Source organism: Medicago truncatula, chromosome 4 (assembly GCF_003473485.1).
Source record: "Medicago truncatula cultivar Jemalong A17 chromosome 4, MtrunA17r5.0-ANR, whole genome shotgun sequence".
NCBI classification, from domain to species: domain Eukaryota; kingdom Viridiplantae; phylum Streptophyta; class Magnoliopsida; order Fabales; family Fabaceae; genus Medicago; species Medicago truncatula.
Genome location: NC_053045.1, coordinates 30347662 through 30361072, shown reverse-complemented (window position 1 = coordinate 30361072; position 13411 = coordinate 30347662). Strand labels below are relative to the sequence as shown.

General features: G+C 39.0%; 1 protein-coding gene across 1 annotated transcript; it reads left to right on the top strand.

Annotated features, from left to right (window-relative positions):
- The first annotated feature begins 68 nt into the window (after positions 1 to 68).
- On the top strand, positions 69 to 6059 carry LOC112420859 (uncharacterized). Its single transcript, XM_039832746.1, has 4 exons — positions 69 to 3541; positions 3845 to 4714; positions 4823 to 5720; positions 5808 to 6059. Exons 1-4 carry the CDS (start codon positions 69 to 71, stop codon positions 6057 to 6059), a joined length of 5493 nt encoding a protein of 1830 aa, XP_039688680.1.
- The last annotated feature ends 7352 nt before the right edge of the window (positions 6060 to 13411 follow it).

The following is a 13411-nucleotide window of genomic DNA, read 5'->3' as shown; positions in this document are numbered from 1 at the left end:
AAGTGGCCCGGCGTATTCAGTACAAACCTACCCGTGTTCACCGTACTCGAGCATACATCAAGAAGAAGATGGCAACTGCTGAACAAGAGAACAGTGACCTTAGGGAGGAGGTTGGTAACCTCAAGGAAGGTATGGAGAAAATAACCGCAATGATGATTGACATGATGGCCGCACAGGCACAAGCCTCTCAAGCGCAAAATGCTCAGACCACTCAGGCACATGTTGAAGCTTCTCAGTCTGCTGGTTCTCCTGCAATCCAGCCAATTCCTACTACTTCTGCTGATACTTCACAACCAATTCCTACTGGTTCCACCGCAGCTGTTGGTACTACACAACCTTTGGTGACTGACATGTACAATTCAGGCTTCCATCCCGTTGGACCTTCCGGTTTCTCTTTCCCTCCTCAGTACTGTATGCCGCCAGGCTACCCGTGGGGCATGCCACTCGCAACTAATGAAGGTTTTCGTCATAATGCGCCGGAAATGCAGTTCCCTCTTGGCCAGCAACAAACACCGTTCTACCAGACCGGCCAGCCTTTTCCTCAGGCTACTATGACTTATGCCGGACCCCTCGTGCATGCTGCTCAGCAAGAGGAGGAACAAGTGTACCATTCCAATAGTGTGGCTGGTGATGATAGAGTGGGTAACTTAGAAGAAAAGTACGATGCGGTACATAAAGAGTTGAAGAGTATCCGGGGTAAGGAAGTGTTTAGCCATAATTTGAATGACCTCTGCTTGGTTGCGGATGTGGTTATACCTCCTAAGTTTAAAGTGCCGACCTTTGAGAAGTACACGGGGAATACTTGCCCTGAAATTCACTTAATCATGTATGTTAGGAGGATGACGGCTCATAGGAAGAATGAACCTCTACTCATCTACTGTTTTCAGGACAGTTTGGCTGGTCCCGCACTCACATGGTATATGAATTTGAAGGGTATCACTACTTTTGAGGAATTGGCTAATGCCTTCATCCAGCAGTATAAATATAACTCTTATCTGGCCCCTAACCGGAAAGAGCTGCAAGCTATGACTCAGGGTGATAAGGAATCTTTCAAAGAGTATGCCCAGCGCTTCATTCAGAAATCTGCTCAAATTCGTCCGCCTTTGGAAGAAAGAGAAGTGGCTGATCTGTTCTATGAGACTCTGAGCCCTTTCTACTCAGAGAAGATGCTTCTTTGTGCTTCACAGAAATTTACCGACATGGTAGACGCGGGTGTTCGTATTGAAGAATGGGTCCGTAAGGGACGGGGTAGTAAAGATGGTGCCTCTTCAGGTGGTTATTCAGGAAGTTTGACAGGTGGATCATCTAATGGTAATAGGAGGTTCGGAAATGGGTACCCAAAGAAGAACGCTCCAGAGGTCGGCATGGTGGCTCATGGTGGATCCCAACCTGTATACCCCAACTACCCCTACATTGCTAATATTCCATTACCCATCCCAGCTCCACAAAACCCAAACTATCAACCACGAAGGCCTCAAGCACCCCCGCCTTATTATCCACCACTATATCAATCACAACCTTATCAGCCACGACCATTTTATCAACAACCTTATCCTCCACCACAACAACAACAACAGCCTCGTCAGCCTCGCCCTCCAAGAAATCAATTCCCTCCTATCCCCATGATGTATAGAGACTTGTTACCCTCCCTACTCGCTAGGGGTCTTGTTCAGATTAAACCACGTCCCCCGGTACCGAACCCTTTACCTCATTGGTATCGCCCAGACCTTACTTGTGAATTCCATCAAGGGGCACCAGGGCACGACATTGAGCACTGTTACCCTCTCAAAGACGCAGTCCAAAGATTGATTCACAGTAAGGACTTATCATTCACTGACCCTGACCCTGTTGCTCCAAACAACCCTCTGCCACCTCATGGGCCGACCGTTAACATGATTGAGAATTATCAGGAAGATGATCTCGTCACCAACGCTCAAGATGTCAGAACCCCGTTGGTTCCAATGCATGTGAAGATGTGTAACGTAGGTATGTTTAGCCACGATCATATCAATTGTGAGGTATGTTCTGCGGATCCCCACGGGTGCATTCAAGTTCAAAATGATGTACAAGGGTTAATGGATCAAGGAGAGCTGGTTGTCACAAGAGAAGATAAGAACATTTGTGTTGTAATTCCTGTGTTTAAGGATAGGACGAAACCAATTGGTGTTGTTACTCCGATATTCAAAGACAATGCCAAGACAATTGTCGATCCTTTGGCAATTTGTGTGCCAAAACCCAAGCTGTTTTTCTCCCAGAAGGCTATTCCATATAGCTACGAATCTACAGGCATAAAGGATGGTAAAGGGGTACTTTTGGGTCCTTCAACTTCAGTAGATAACATTGCTGAGAGTAGTCAAATTCTGAGAAGTGGACGTATTCTTCCGGCTGTTGTACAAGCAAAGAACAAAGCTCCAGTGATACAATCAGTACCAATACCAGATCCTAGCAAGGGTAAAAGTGTGGGTCAACCTAGTGGAACTGATAACGATGAAATTTTGAAACTGATCAAGAAAAGTGATTATAAGATAGTGGATCAGTTATTACAGACTCCATCCAAGATTTCTATCATGTCACTATTGACAAGTTCTGATGCTCATAGGGAAGCCTTGATGAAAGTATTGAATCAAGCCTACGTAGACCATGATGTGACTTTGGATCAATTTGGGAGCATTGTTGGAAATGTGACGGCATGCAACAACCTGAGTTTCAGTGAGGAAGACCTCCCGGTGGAGGGGAAAAATCATAACATGGCCTTACATATCTCTGTTACGTGCAAAACAGATTCTCTGTCCAATGTCTTGATAGACACTGGTTCTTCCCTCAATGTGATGGCGAAGACAACCTTTGATAAATTGACGTATTCAGACGGATTTATTAGGCCCAGTTGCGTGTCGGTAAGGGCATTTGATGGATCCAGGAAGACGGTGTGGGGAGAAATAGATTTACCTATCACTATTGGGCCCCAAGAGTTTAAAGTTACATTCCAGATAATGGATATTCAAGCTTCCTACAGCTGTTTACTAGGTAGACCATGGATTCATGAAGCAGGGGCAGTAACATCCACTCTTCACCAAAAGCTAAAGTTTGTGAGTCATGGAAAGCTTGTTACAGTGAGTGGGGAATCAGCTCTTTTGGTTAGCCATTTGTCGTCCTTTTCCTTCATTGGTGGTGAAAGTCTGGATGGAACGTCATTCCAAGGGTTCTCGGTTGAAAGTGGTACTACAAAAGGTGAAACATGCATGGCCTCTCTAAGGGATGCTCAGAGAGTAATCCAAGAAGGAAAAGCGGAAGGCTGGGGGCAATTAGTACAGTTGCCCGAGAACAAGCGCAAAGAAGGTTTGGGTTTCTCTGGCAATAAGCAAGTGGTGTTCGACCCAACTAGGGGCACTTTTCACAGTGCCGGATTCATTAATACACCACCTGAGACTAATGCAATTTTGGAAGATCAATCAGAAGAGGTGGCACCTGACTTTGTGACTCCTGATGGAAATTGCTGCAACTGGATTGCTGTTGACATCCCTTCTGCGATACCTTTTTCTAAGTAATGTGTTTGTCTTTGTTTTTGTTTTTTAAGAAAACTCCTTTCATCCTACCCCAGACGAAAGTGAAATCTTGCAGGGTTTGTTTTTACTTTAAGTTGTTTTCAGTATTAATAAAAATTGTCGTTTCTATCACGACCGTTATTTTATTTTAGTGCTTTTTCTAAAAATGGTAATACAAAAAATCAAAAACTTGTTCTTTTTTTTTTCTCTTTAAAAAAAAAAAAAACAAAAAAAAAAAAAAATCAATTTCAAAGGTCTGCATCCACTATTTTTGCTAAAAATCAATCATGAATCATATGCAGACTAAGCATAAGTGAGCCCGTTGAACGTAGTGACCCTATGCTTCCGCCCAACTGGGAGTTCCCTGTTTATGAGGCTTGGGTAGAGGAGGATGAAGAGATTCCTAATGAGCTCAGATGGATGTTAGAACAAGAAAGAAAAGCCATTCAGCCTCATAAGGAAGAAATAGAATCGATCAACCTGGGTACTGAGGAAGATAAGAAAGAGATTAAGATTGGAACGTCATTAGAGGCATCTGTCAAGAATAGGATAATTGAGCTTCTCAGAGAGTATGATGATATATTTGCGTGGTCCTACAAAGACATGCCGGGGTTAGACCCTAATGTTGTTGAACATCGTTTGCCTCTAAAGCCCGAGTGTCCTCCAGTCAAGCAGAAGTTAAGAAGATCTCATCCAGATATGGCTCTCAAGATCAAAGAGGAAGTGCGAAAGCAAATTGACGCAGGTTTCTTGATTACCTCTGAATATCCTCAATGGTTGGCCAACATAGTGCCCGTTCCGAAGAAAGATGGTAAGGTCAGAATGTGTGTTGACTATCGGGATTTGAACAAAGCTAGTCCGAAGGATGATTTCCCTTTACCTCACATTGATGTATTGGTTGATAGTACTGCTAGATGCAAGGTGTTCTCCTTCATGGATGAGTTTTCCGGGTATAACCAGATCAAGATGGCTCCGGAAGATAGAGAAAAGACGTCTTTCATCACGCCATGGGGCGCTTTCTGCTACTTAGTAATGCCATTTGGATTGATAAATGCTGGCGCCACTTACCAGAGAGGCATGACTAAAATATTCCATGATATGATACATAAAGAGATTGAAGTATATGTGGATGATATGATTGTCAAGTCAGGCACTGAAGAAGAACATGCTGAGTATTTGTTAAAAATGTTTCAACGGTTGAGAAAGTACAAACTCCGATTGAATCCTAACAAGTGTACCTTCAGTGTTAGATCTGGCAAGCTCTTGGGTTTCATTGTCAGTCAGAAAGGTATTGAAGTAGATCCCGACAAAGTCAAAGCTATCAGGGAAATGCCGGCTCCAAAGACAGAGAAACAAGTTAGAGGCTTTTTGGGAAGATTGAACTACATCTCCAGATTCATCTCCCATATGACTGCCACATGTGGGCCGATATTCAAGTTACTCCGTAAAGATCAGGGGATCGTTTGGACGGAAGATTGCCAGAAAGCTTTTGATAGCATCAAAGGGTATTTGTTAGAACCTCCGATTCTGGTCCCTCCAGTTGAAGGAAGGCCTTTGATCATGTACTTGACTGTGTTGGATGATTCTATGGGCTGCGTGCTTGGTCAACAAGACGAAACTGGAAAGAAAGAGCATGCCATTTACTACTTGAGTAAGAAGTTTACTGATTGTGAGTCCCGATATTCTATGCTTGAGAAAACTTGTTGCGCTTTGGCATGGGCCGCTAAGCGTCTCCGTCACTACATGGTTTACCACACTACTTGGTTGATATCCAAAATGGATCCGATCAAGTACCTTTTTGAGAAGCCGGCGTTAACAGGAAGAATTGCTCGTTGGCAGATGTTATTGTCTGAATATGATATTGTGTATCGCACTCAGAAAGCCATCAAGGGTAGTGTTCTTGCTGACCATTTGGCTCATCAACCAATTGAAGACTATCAGCCTATCAAGTTTGATTTCCCAGATGAAGAGATCATGTATTTAAAGATGAAAGATTGTGATGAACCGTTGTTTGGTGAAGGTCCTGATCCAGACTCTAAGTGGGGTTTGATTTTTGATGGAGCCGTCAATGTCTTTGGTAATGGAATAGGGGCAGTTATCCTTACTCCTAAAGGTACTCACATCCCTTTCACTGCAAGACTCCGGTTTGATTGCACGAATAATATTGCAGAATATGAAGCTTGCATCATGGGCATTGAAGAAGCCATTAACTTGAGGATTAAAAATATTGAAATATATGGAGATTCAGCTCTTGTGATTAACCAGATCAAAGGAAAATGGGAAACTCACCATGCTGGAATGATACCTTACAGAGACTATGCCAGACGTTTATTGACCTTCTTCAACAAAGTAGAGTTGCACCACATTCCTCGGGATGAGAATCGAATGGCAGATGCCCTAGCAACTTTATCTTCAATGATCAAGGTGAATCGAGGCAACGACGTGCCTCTAATCAGTGTCAAGTTCCTTGATAGGCCCGCTTATGTGTTTGTAGCCGAAGCAGTTTTTGATGATTAGCCGTGGTTTCATGATATTAAAGTGTTTCTTCAAACTCAAGAGTACCCTCCTGGGGCATCCCGTAAAGATAAGAGAACTCTAAGAAGACTGTCTGGCAATTTCTTCCTGAGTGGAGACGTCTTGTACAAAAGAAACTTTGATTCAGTTTTGCTCAGATGTGTGGACCGACGTGAAGCAGATTTATTAATGCATGAGATACACGAAGGCTCGTTCGGGACTCATTCTAGTGGATATTCAATGGCTAGGAAGGCATTGAGAGCAGGCTACTACTGGATAACGATGCATGCTGACTGTCATCATTATGCCAAGAAGTGCCACAAGTGCCAGATTTATGCTGATAAGATTCATGTTCCACCGTCTATGCTCAATGTTATCTCTTCTCCATGGCCGTTCTCTATGTGGGGCATTGATATGATTGGTCGAATCGAACCAAAAGCTTCCAATGGACATCGTTTCATACTAGTGGCTATTGACTACTTCACCAAATGGGTCGAAGCGGCATCTTATGCCAATGTGACCAAACAAGTAGTAGTCCGATTTATCAAGAACAATATCATATGCCGTTATGGCATTCCCAACAAGATCATCACGGATAATGGCACGAATTTGAACAATAAGATGATGAAGGAATTATGTGATGGTTTCAAGATCGAGCATCATAACTCTTCTCCTTATAGACCTCAGATGAATGGTGCGGTCGAAGCTGCAAACAAGAATATTAAGAAGATCGTGCAGAAGATGGTGGTTACCTATAAAGACTGGCATGAGATGTTGCCCTACGCTTTGTATGGTTATCGTACTTCAGTGCGTACTTCAACAGGGGCAACCCCTTTTTCTTTGGTATATGGGACGGAAGCAATACTTCCGGTAGAAGTTGAAATCCCGTCATTGAGGGTCTTGATGGAAGTTGAGCTGTCAGAGGCTGAATGGTGTCAAAATAGGTATGATCAGTTGAATTTGATTGAGGAAAAACGCATGGCTGCTTTATGTCATGGACAGCTATATCAGACAAGGATGAAACAAGCGTTCGATAAAAAGGTTCGACCCCGTGAATTTAAAGAAGGTGACCTGGTGGTCAAGAGTATCAAGTCTTTCCAACCAGACCCTAGGGGAAAGTGGACACCTAATTATGAAGGTCCCTATGTGGTGAAAAGAGCTTTTTCTGGTGGTGCTTTAATTCTTACAACTATGGATGGAGAGGAGTTACCTCGTCCTGTGAATTCTGATGCAGTCAAGAAATACTTTGTCTAGATATATATGTAAAAGAATAGCTCGGTAGGTCGAAAACCCGAAAGGGCGTCCTAAACAAAAAAGAGCGTCTCGATGGATTGAAAACCCGAAAAGGCGGTCCATGCAAAAGTTAGAGACATATAAAAAAAAAAGGATTATCCTGATAGGTTGAAACCCACAAGGGCGATCTATGCAAAAGTTAAGGATTATGACAAAGTAACTGCATCAGATGAAACATCACTCACTTGGGGCACTTTAGCTGTCAGAAGTTCTCCGATATCAAAGCATTATAGGCAGTGGAATTCAAAGTTGTTAGAGAAAGTAGCGGTTATTATGTTCAATGTACCTTCCCCATATTAATTACCATTGTCCACATTTTGAATCTGTGGTGCCATGCTTTAGCTGGTTACCATTTCTTTTAAATCAACTCGAGCCTGTGCCCCTTTATTTGAAATTCATATTTATTCTATGTGCAAATTTTCTTCCATTTTTACTGTTAAAACTTGAAGTAAAAACTTTGAAAATTCTTTTAAAATCTTTATGTTTTCTTTTGGAAAAGAACAAAATGATGACAAATATATTATCTCTAATTCATGTATCATAGAAGCATGTGTCAACATTCGATTCAAAAGCATGAAGATTCATCTGTATGGACATAGTCATTACTAAAAAAGAAAAAAAAAAGAAGAAAAGAATACCAAAAGAAAAACAATGACTAATTGAAGCATAAGCTTGCAAAAGCACCTCAGTTTCAGTTCAGAAATGGCGACTTCGGCTAGTGTTTTGATTTTTGAGCTAAACTGTATCAGTGTTAAGATCGTTGGGCTTTATCCCACCTGTGGTTTGTTTGAAGGGTTCTACCCCGACAATGTCTGACTCATCTCTAGTAATGGTATTCCCGTTGAGGATTTATGGGCATTTGTGCTGTGATGTTGAGCCACTTCTTTTTTGGACCTACCTAACCTTGTCTCAACAGTCTTAACACTATACCGTCATTCGAGTCTCAGTCATATTCGTTCATTCATGCATACATAGCATGAATATAAATATCATTCATACATGGTTGCATTATTACCCAATGTCCTATTTATCTTGTGTCTTATAAAAGTATCATCCTCAATATGTCTGGTTCAAAGTTTGCCACTAGTTAACTTCAAGGGGTAGGTCTCGCATATTCGTCTTTACCTAATTCACGGTAATAGGCATGATTTACTTTGTCGCATATTCGTCTTCACCTAATTCACGGTAATAGGCATGTTTTATTTTCTTTTGCATATTCGTCTTTACCTAATTCACGGTAATAGACATGATCTTTTCTTTGCATATTCGTCTTTACCTAATTCACGGTAATAGGCATGTTTTACTTTCTTGCATATTCGTCTTTACCTAATTCACGGTATTAGGCATGATTTCTTTTGCATATTCGTCTTTACCTAATTCACGGTAATAGACATGATTTACTTTCTTTGCATATTCGTCTTTACCTAATTCACGGTAATAGGCATGTTTTACTTTCTTGCATATTCGTCTTTACCTAATTCACGGTATTAGGCATGATTTCTTTTGCATATTCGTCTTTACCTAATTCACGGTAATAGGCAGGATTTGTTTCTGTTACATATTCGTCTTTACCTAATTCACGGTAATAGGCATGATTATTTCCTCCAGATTCGTCTTTACCAATTTTAAAGGTAATAAACATATGTTTATCTTTCTTGTGATGTCATCTTTACCAATTCTAGAGTTAATGGACATGTGTTTACTTTCTTGTAATGTCGTCTTTACCAATTTAAAGGTAATATGCAGTTTTTTCTTTCTCCCCAGTGATACTTGTCATTTTGGTCCTCAGTCATTCTAATTTTGTCGGTGTTGCATTCATAATTGCATCGCATGCTTTCATATCATTATGCTCATGAGCGTTGCATTCTTAGCACTCCAACCGGTCAAAATTGGTGTACTTAATATTTAAGTCTCTTCGACCTGTTAATTTAAAGGTTTCCTTTTAAATCTCCGGACGAAGAAACTTAAATAGGGGCATCTGTCATACTCCAATTTTTGACCTAAGACAGCACTGACACATGTCATTTAGTTACGACCGGTCTCAGCCTTTCGAACAAAAATTCGGCAGGGAGGTATTTTAAAATACCTCATAGTTGATTCCGAGTCGGGCCCTCTTCTCTCAATTTTCATTTTTTATTTATTTTTAGTTTCCATCTTTTATTTAAGTTCCTTTTAATTTAGTTAACTCATTTAGTTTTTTATTTTTTAGTCTTTCTATTTTTCTTTATTTTCTTTTTTTATGTCCGAAAATATTAGATCTCTTTTGTTCCAATCCCCAGCTGTGGCCAGCTCATTCATGTCCCCTTAATCCCAAGCCAAGGCAGTTCCTGTCTGTCCTTTAACAGGTTCCATGTCTCCCATCCAGTTCTATAAATACAACACACAAACAAGAAACAAAGGGACTCGGCCCCACACACACGAAAAGGAAAGAACAATCTTCCAACTTGCAGAAACACAAAGAGAAAACAGTTTTCTAGCCAACCCAAGCAGGCCGAAAATACACCAAAAGAACATAAATCATAACCCTAACTCACAGATCTAATAACCAAACCGCACCATATACACGTCACAAGAACACAAACTGTTCTCACAACAATAAACAACGAACCGTCACAAACAAATCCGTTCAAAAAGAAAAGAAAGTAGTATTTTCTTTCCTTTTAGATCTAGGACGTTTTAACTTTTGTTTGGAATTTTTGTATGCAAAATCGGAAAGAGGGAGAGAAAAGAAGGAGAGAGGACGAAAAAAAATAAAAAAAGGAGACATTTTTAACTCCGGCGCGGTGGCGCCGCCGCGAAAACTCGCCGGCCACCGCGCCGGAACCGCCTCCGGCCACCATCTCTCCATCGGAGAAGATGAAGAAGTTCTAGAGAGAAGGCAGAGCTTCTCTCTCTAGAAATAAGAGAAGAGAGAGAAAAACAATGAAAAATGGCAATTTTTGTGACCCACAACCCTTATATACATGTTCACTGGTTCAACCCATGGACCGACCCGTAGAACCGACCCGGTTCAGATTTCTTAAAGCCCAATTCTCTTTTCTAATTCCTGCACCCCCTTTTATTCCTTGCTTAACCCCAGCATCTCATTTTTTTTAATTTCCTTTTCATGCATTTTTTAATTTTCTCTCTATTAATCCAGAGTGCTCTGGTCCCCCGCACTTTTAATTTCTTTTTCATGCATTTTTATTTTTCTCTCTATTAATCCAGAGTGCTCTGGTCCTAATTACATGTTAATATTATATTCTTGTTCAATTTAGTTATTCTCCAGAACAATCTGGTCCTTGTTAATTAAATTAATCCAGAGTGTTCTGGTCCTATATTAACTATTAATATTATATTTTTGTTTAATTTAATTATTCTCCAGAGTGCTCTGGTCATTGTTAATTAAATTAATCCAGAGTGCTCTGGTCCTAAAGTAACTATTAATATTATATTTTTGTTAATCCAGAGTGCTCTGGTCCAAACTTAAATGTTAATATTTATTTATTTTTGTTTAACTTAATTACTCTCCAGAATATTCTGGTCCATGTTAAAATAATTTCACAATTTAGCTTAACTTCATTTTTCTCATTCTGCTTATATAATGTTCATATTTTTATTCAAAAACAACAAAAACATTCAAATATCAAAAATTCATAAAAAGAACTTTTCACAATAAACCTTGATCTTAAATCAAGTGACCGTCTTCTTATTTTATTTTTCTTAATCAAATTTCCAATCAATTCTAATTCAACTTCAAGTCAATTTTCTTCAATCTAAAAAAACACAAATCAATTCTCATTTGCCACTTGGCTTTTTATTTTCAAAACCTTTTTTCAAAATCTAATAAAAAACACTCAACCAATCAAACGTCAATTTCTACCCCGAACTACGAGGTTTTGATCCCTCACGGGTACGTAGGCAGAGGACCTTGTCCTTCCAAATCAATTAAAAAACATTTTCCTTTTTTCTCTTCAATTAAAGTCAATTTTCTTTTCCTTTTCAACTCATCATCCAATTCCATTTTCATCTTTTCAAAAGCAAGCAAGTTATAGCACAAGAAGTTAAATAAAATCAAGAGGTTCTCGTAGAGTACTACGAATATTTAGGGTGCTAACACCTTCCCTAAATATAACCAACCCCCGAACCCTAAATCTCTTCGAAATGGGTTGTTTGGAACTTTTTCCCCTAAAAAAAAAATTGTTCAGTCGTGAGTAAAAAAGTGAGTCAAAGTCAATCAAGTGGCCTTGACATCCGAAAAATGGCGCGACAAGTATTCTTGTTGATATAAGTTATTTGTGTCACCTTCAACCTCGTCAAATGACAACAAATTATGTTCTTCTCCAGGAAACTGGTCAATAATTATGTCATTCAATATTTGCATGTCAAGATTATTTGGAGTATTATGGTTGTTTATACCATATACGATGCATCCCAGACATGGTTTTCTAATTGGGAAAATGTATGTTGTATAATATTATGTATATAACTTCTTTCCTACCATGGTATTTCTACTTTGTTGGATACTTTAACCATATTCTTTGATTTCGTAGGTTTAGCGCCATCTCCAATCCACATAAGAAATTATGTGAAGTCATGATCATGCATTGACCACACATTTCCACAACATGACTTCACAAAGGGAAGCAAAGAGCAAATGATTTTTGCATGTATCATTAGGTCTTATTTATGGGCCAATACAAAGGACTCACATTTGTGCCAAAATATGCGATCAATGCATGATCATGACTTCTAAAAATTGATCATGTGGATTGGATATGACACTTAACCTACCAAATCAAACAGCATGGTTAACTACCCCATGAATTAGGAACACCATGGGAGGAAGAAAGTTCTATACATAATATTATACAACATACATTCCCCCAATTAGAAAACCATGTATGAGATGCATCCTATATGGTAGAAATAGTCATACTTAGTCAAAAGAATCGTGACATGCAAATGTTGAATGACATGATTATTGATCAGTTCCCTAGAGAAGAATATAATTTGTTGTCATTTGACGAGGTTGAAGGTGACGCACATGACTTATATCAACAAGAATACTGAAAGATATATAATTGCAACTGAAAGTTTACCACTGTCACGTATTTTAAAGATTAAAAATGATGCTCCATTGATGTTGCTGCAAAACATAGAACACAAATATGGATTTGTAACATGACAAGGCTTTTATGTAATGGTTTATTTCAAAATTTATTGGATGTTGTAATACTAACAGGCAACAATATGGAAAAAGAACTTTCTTCCCAAGGATTAAGCTTAAAATTAATCACTGTGCAAGACTTCCTTTTGTGCTAGGTAGAAAATAAAATCCTGTCAAACTATGTTCTGAAATCACTATAAACAAATCGCAAGATCAAACGATTCCCAAAGTTTGAATCTATCTTCCACAACATGTTTTCATCCATGTTTAGTTGTATGTTGCTTTATCAAGAGGCGTTTCTTGATCTTCAACAACAGTGCTAATTAAGGATGGAAGAGTAGAAAGGGTAGACGAAGAATTCACAAGAAATATGGTTTTCAATAAAAAAAATTGTTATCACATACACATGTATTTATCTTTTACATTTAGCATAACGGTATTTAGCTTTTAGGTTAAGGAACTCACATAAACATTTACGTCATCATAAATGCAAATTTTGAAGCTGATTACACCTTATTCATTTTAACGAAAAATATTATTGTCTTATTTTATTTTCTTATATAGAAAAATTAGAACACAATTATATCTACCAGATATGCAAGCAGTTGATAAGAAAACGTTTTGATACAAAGGTATGCTACACTTAAATATTCAATCTCAATTTCTATTTTTAACAATTATAATATTAATCAATATCATGTCTTAAAACTTTCAAAAAAAAAAAAAGAGGGGGAGTTTTAAAAAAAATGGAACATATGGAAGGATGAGCAAACACTATCTTCTATGTGCAACATTGACGACAACGTAATTAGTTAGGAACCCTAACATCCTATGACAACGTCCTCATCATTTCACTAATACTTGACTTTTTGTTAGTAACATATTCATCATCTGGAAGTTTACTCTTTTGTGT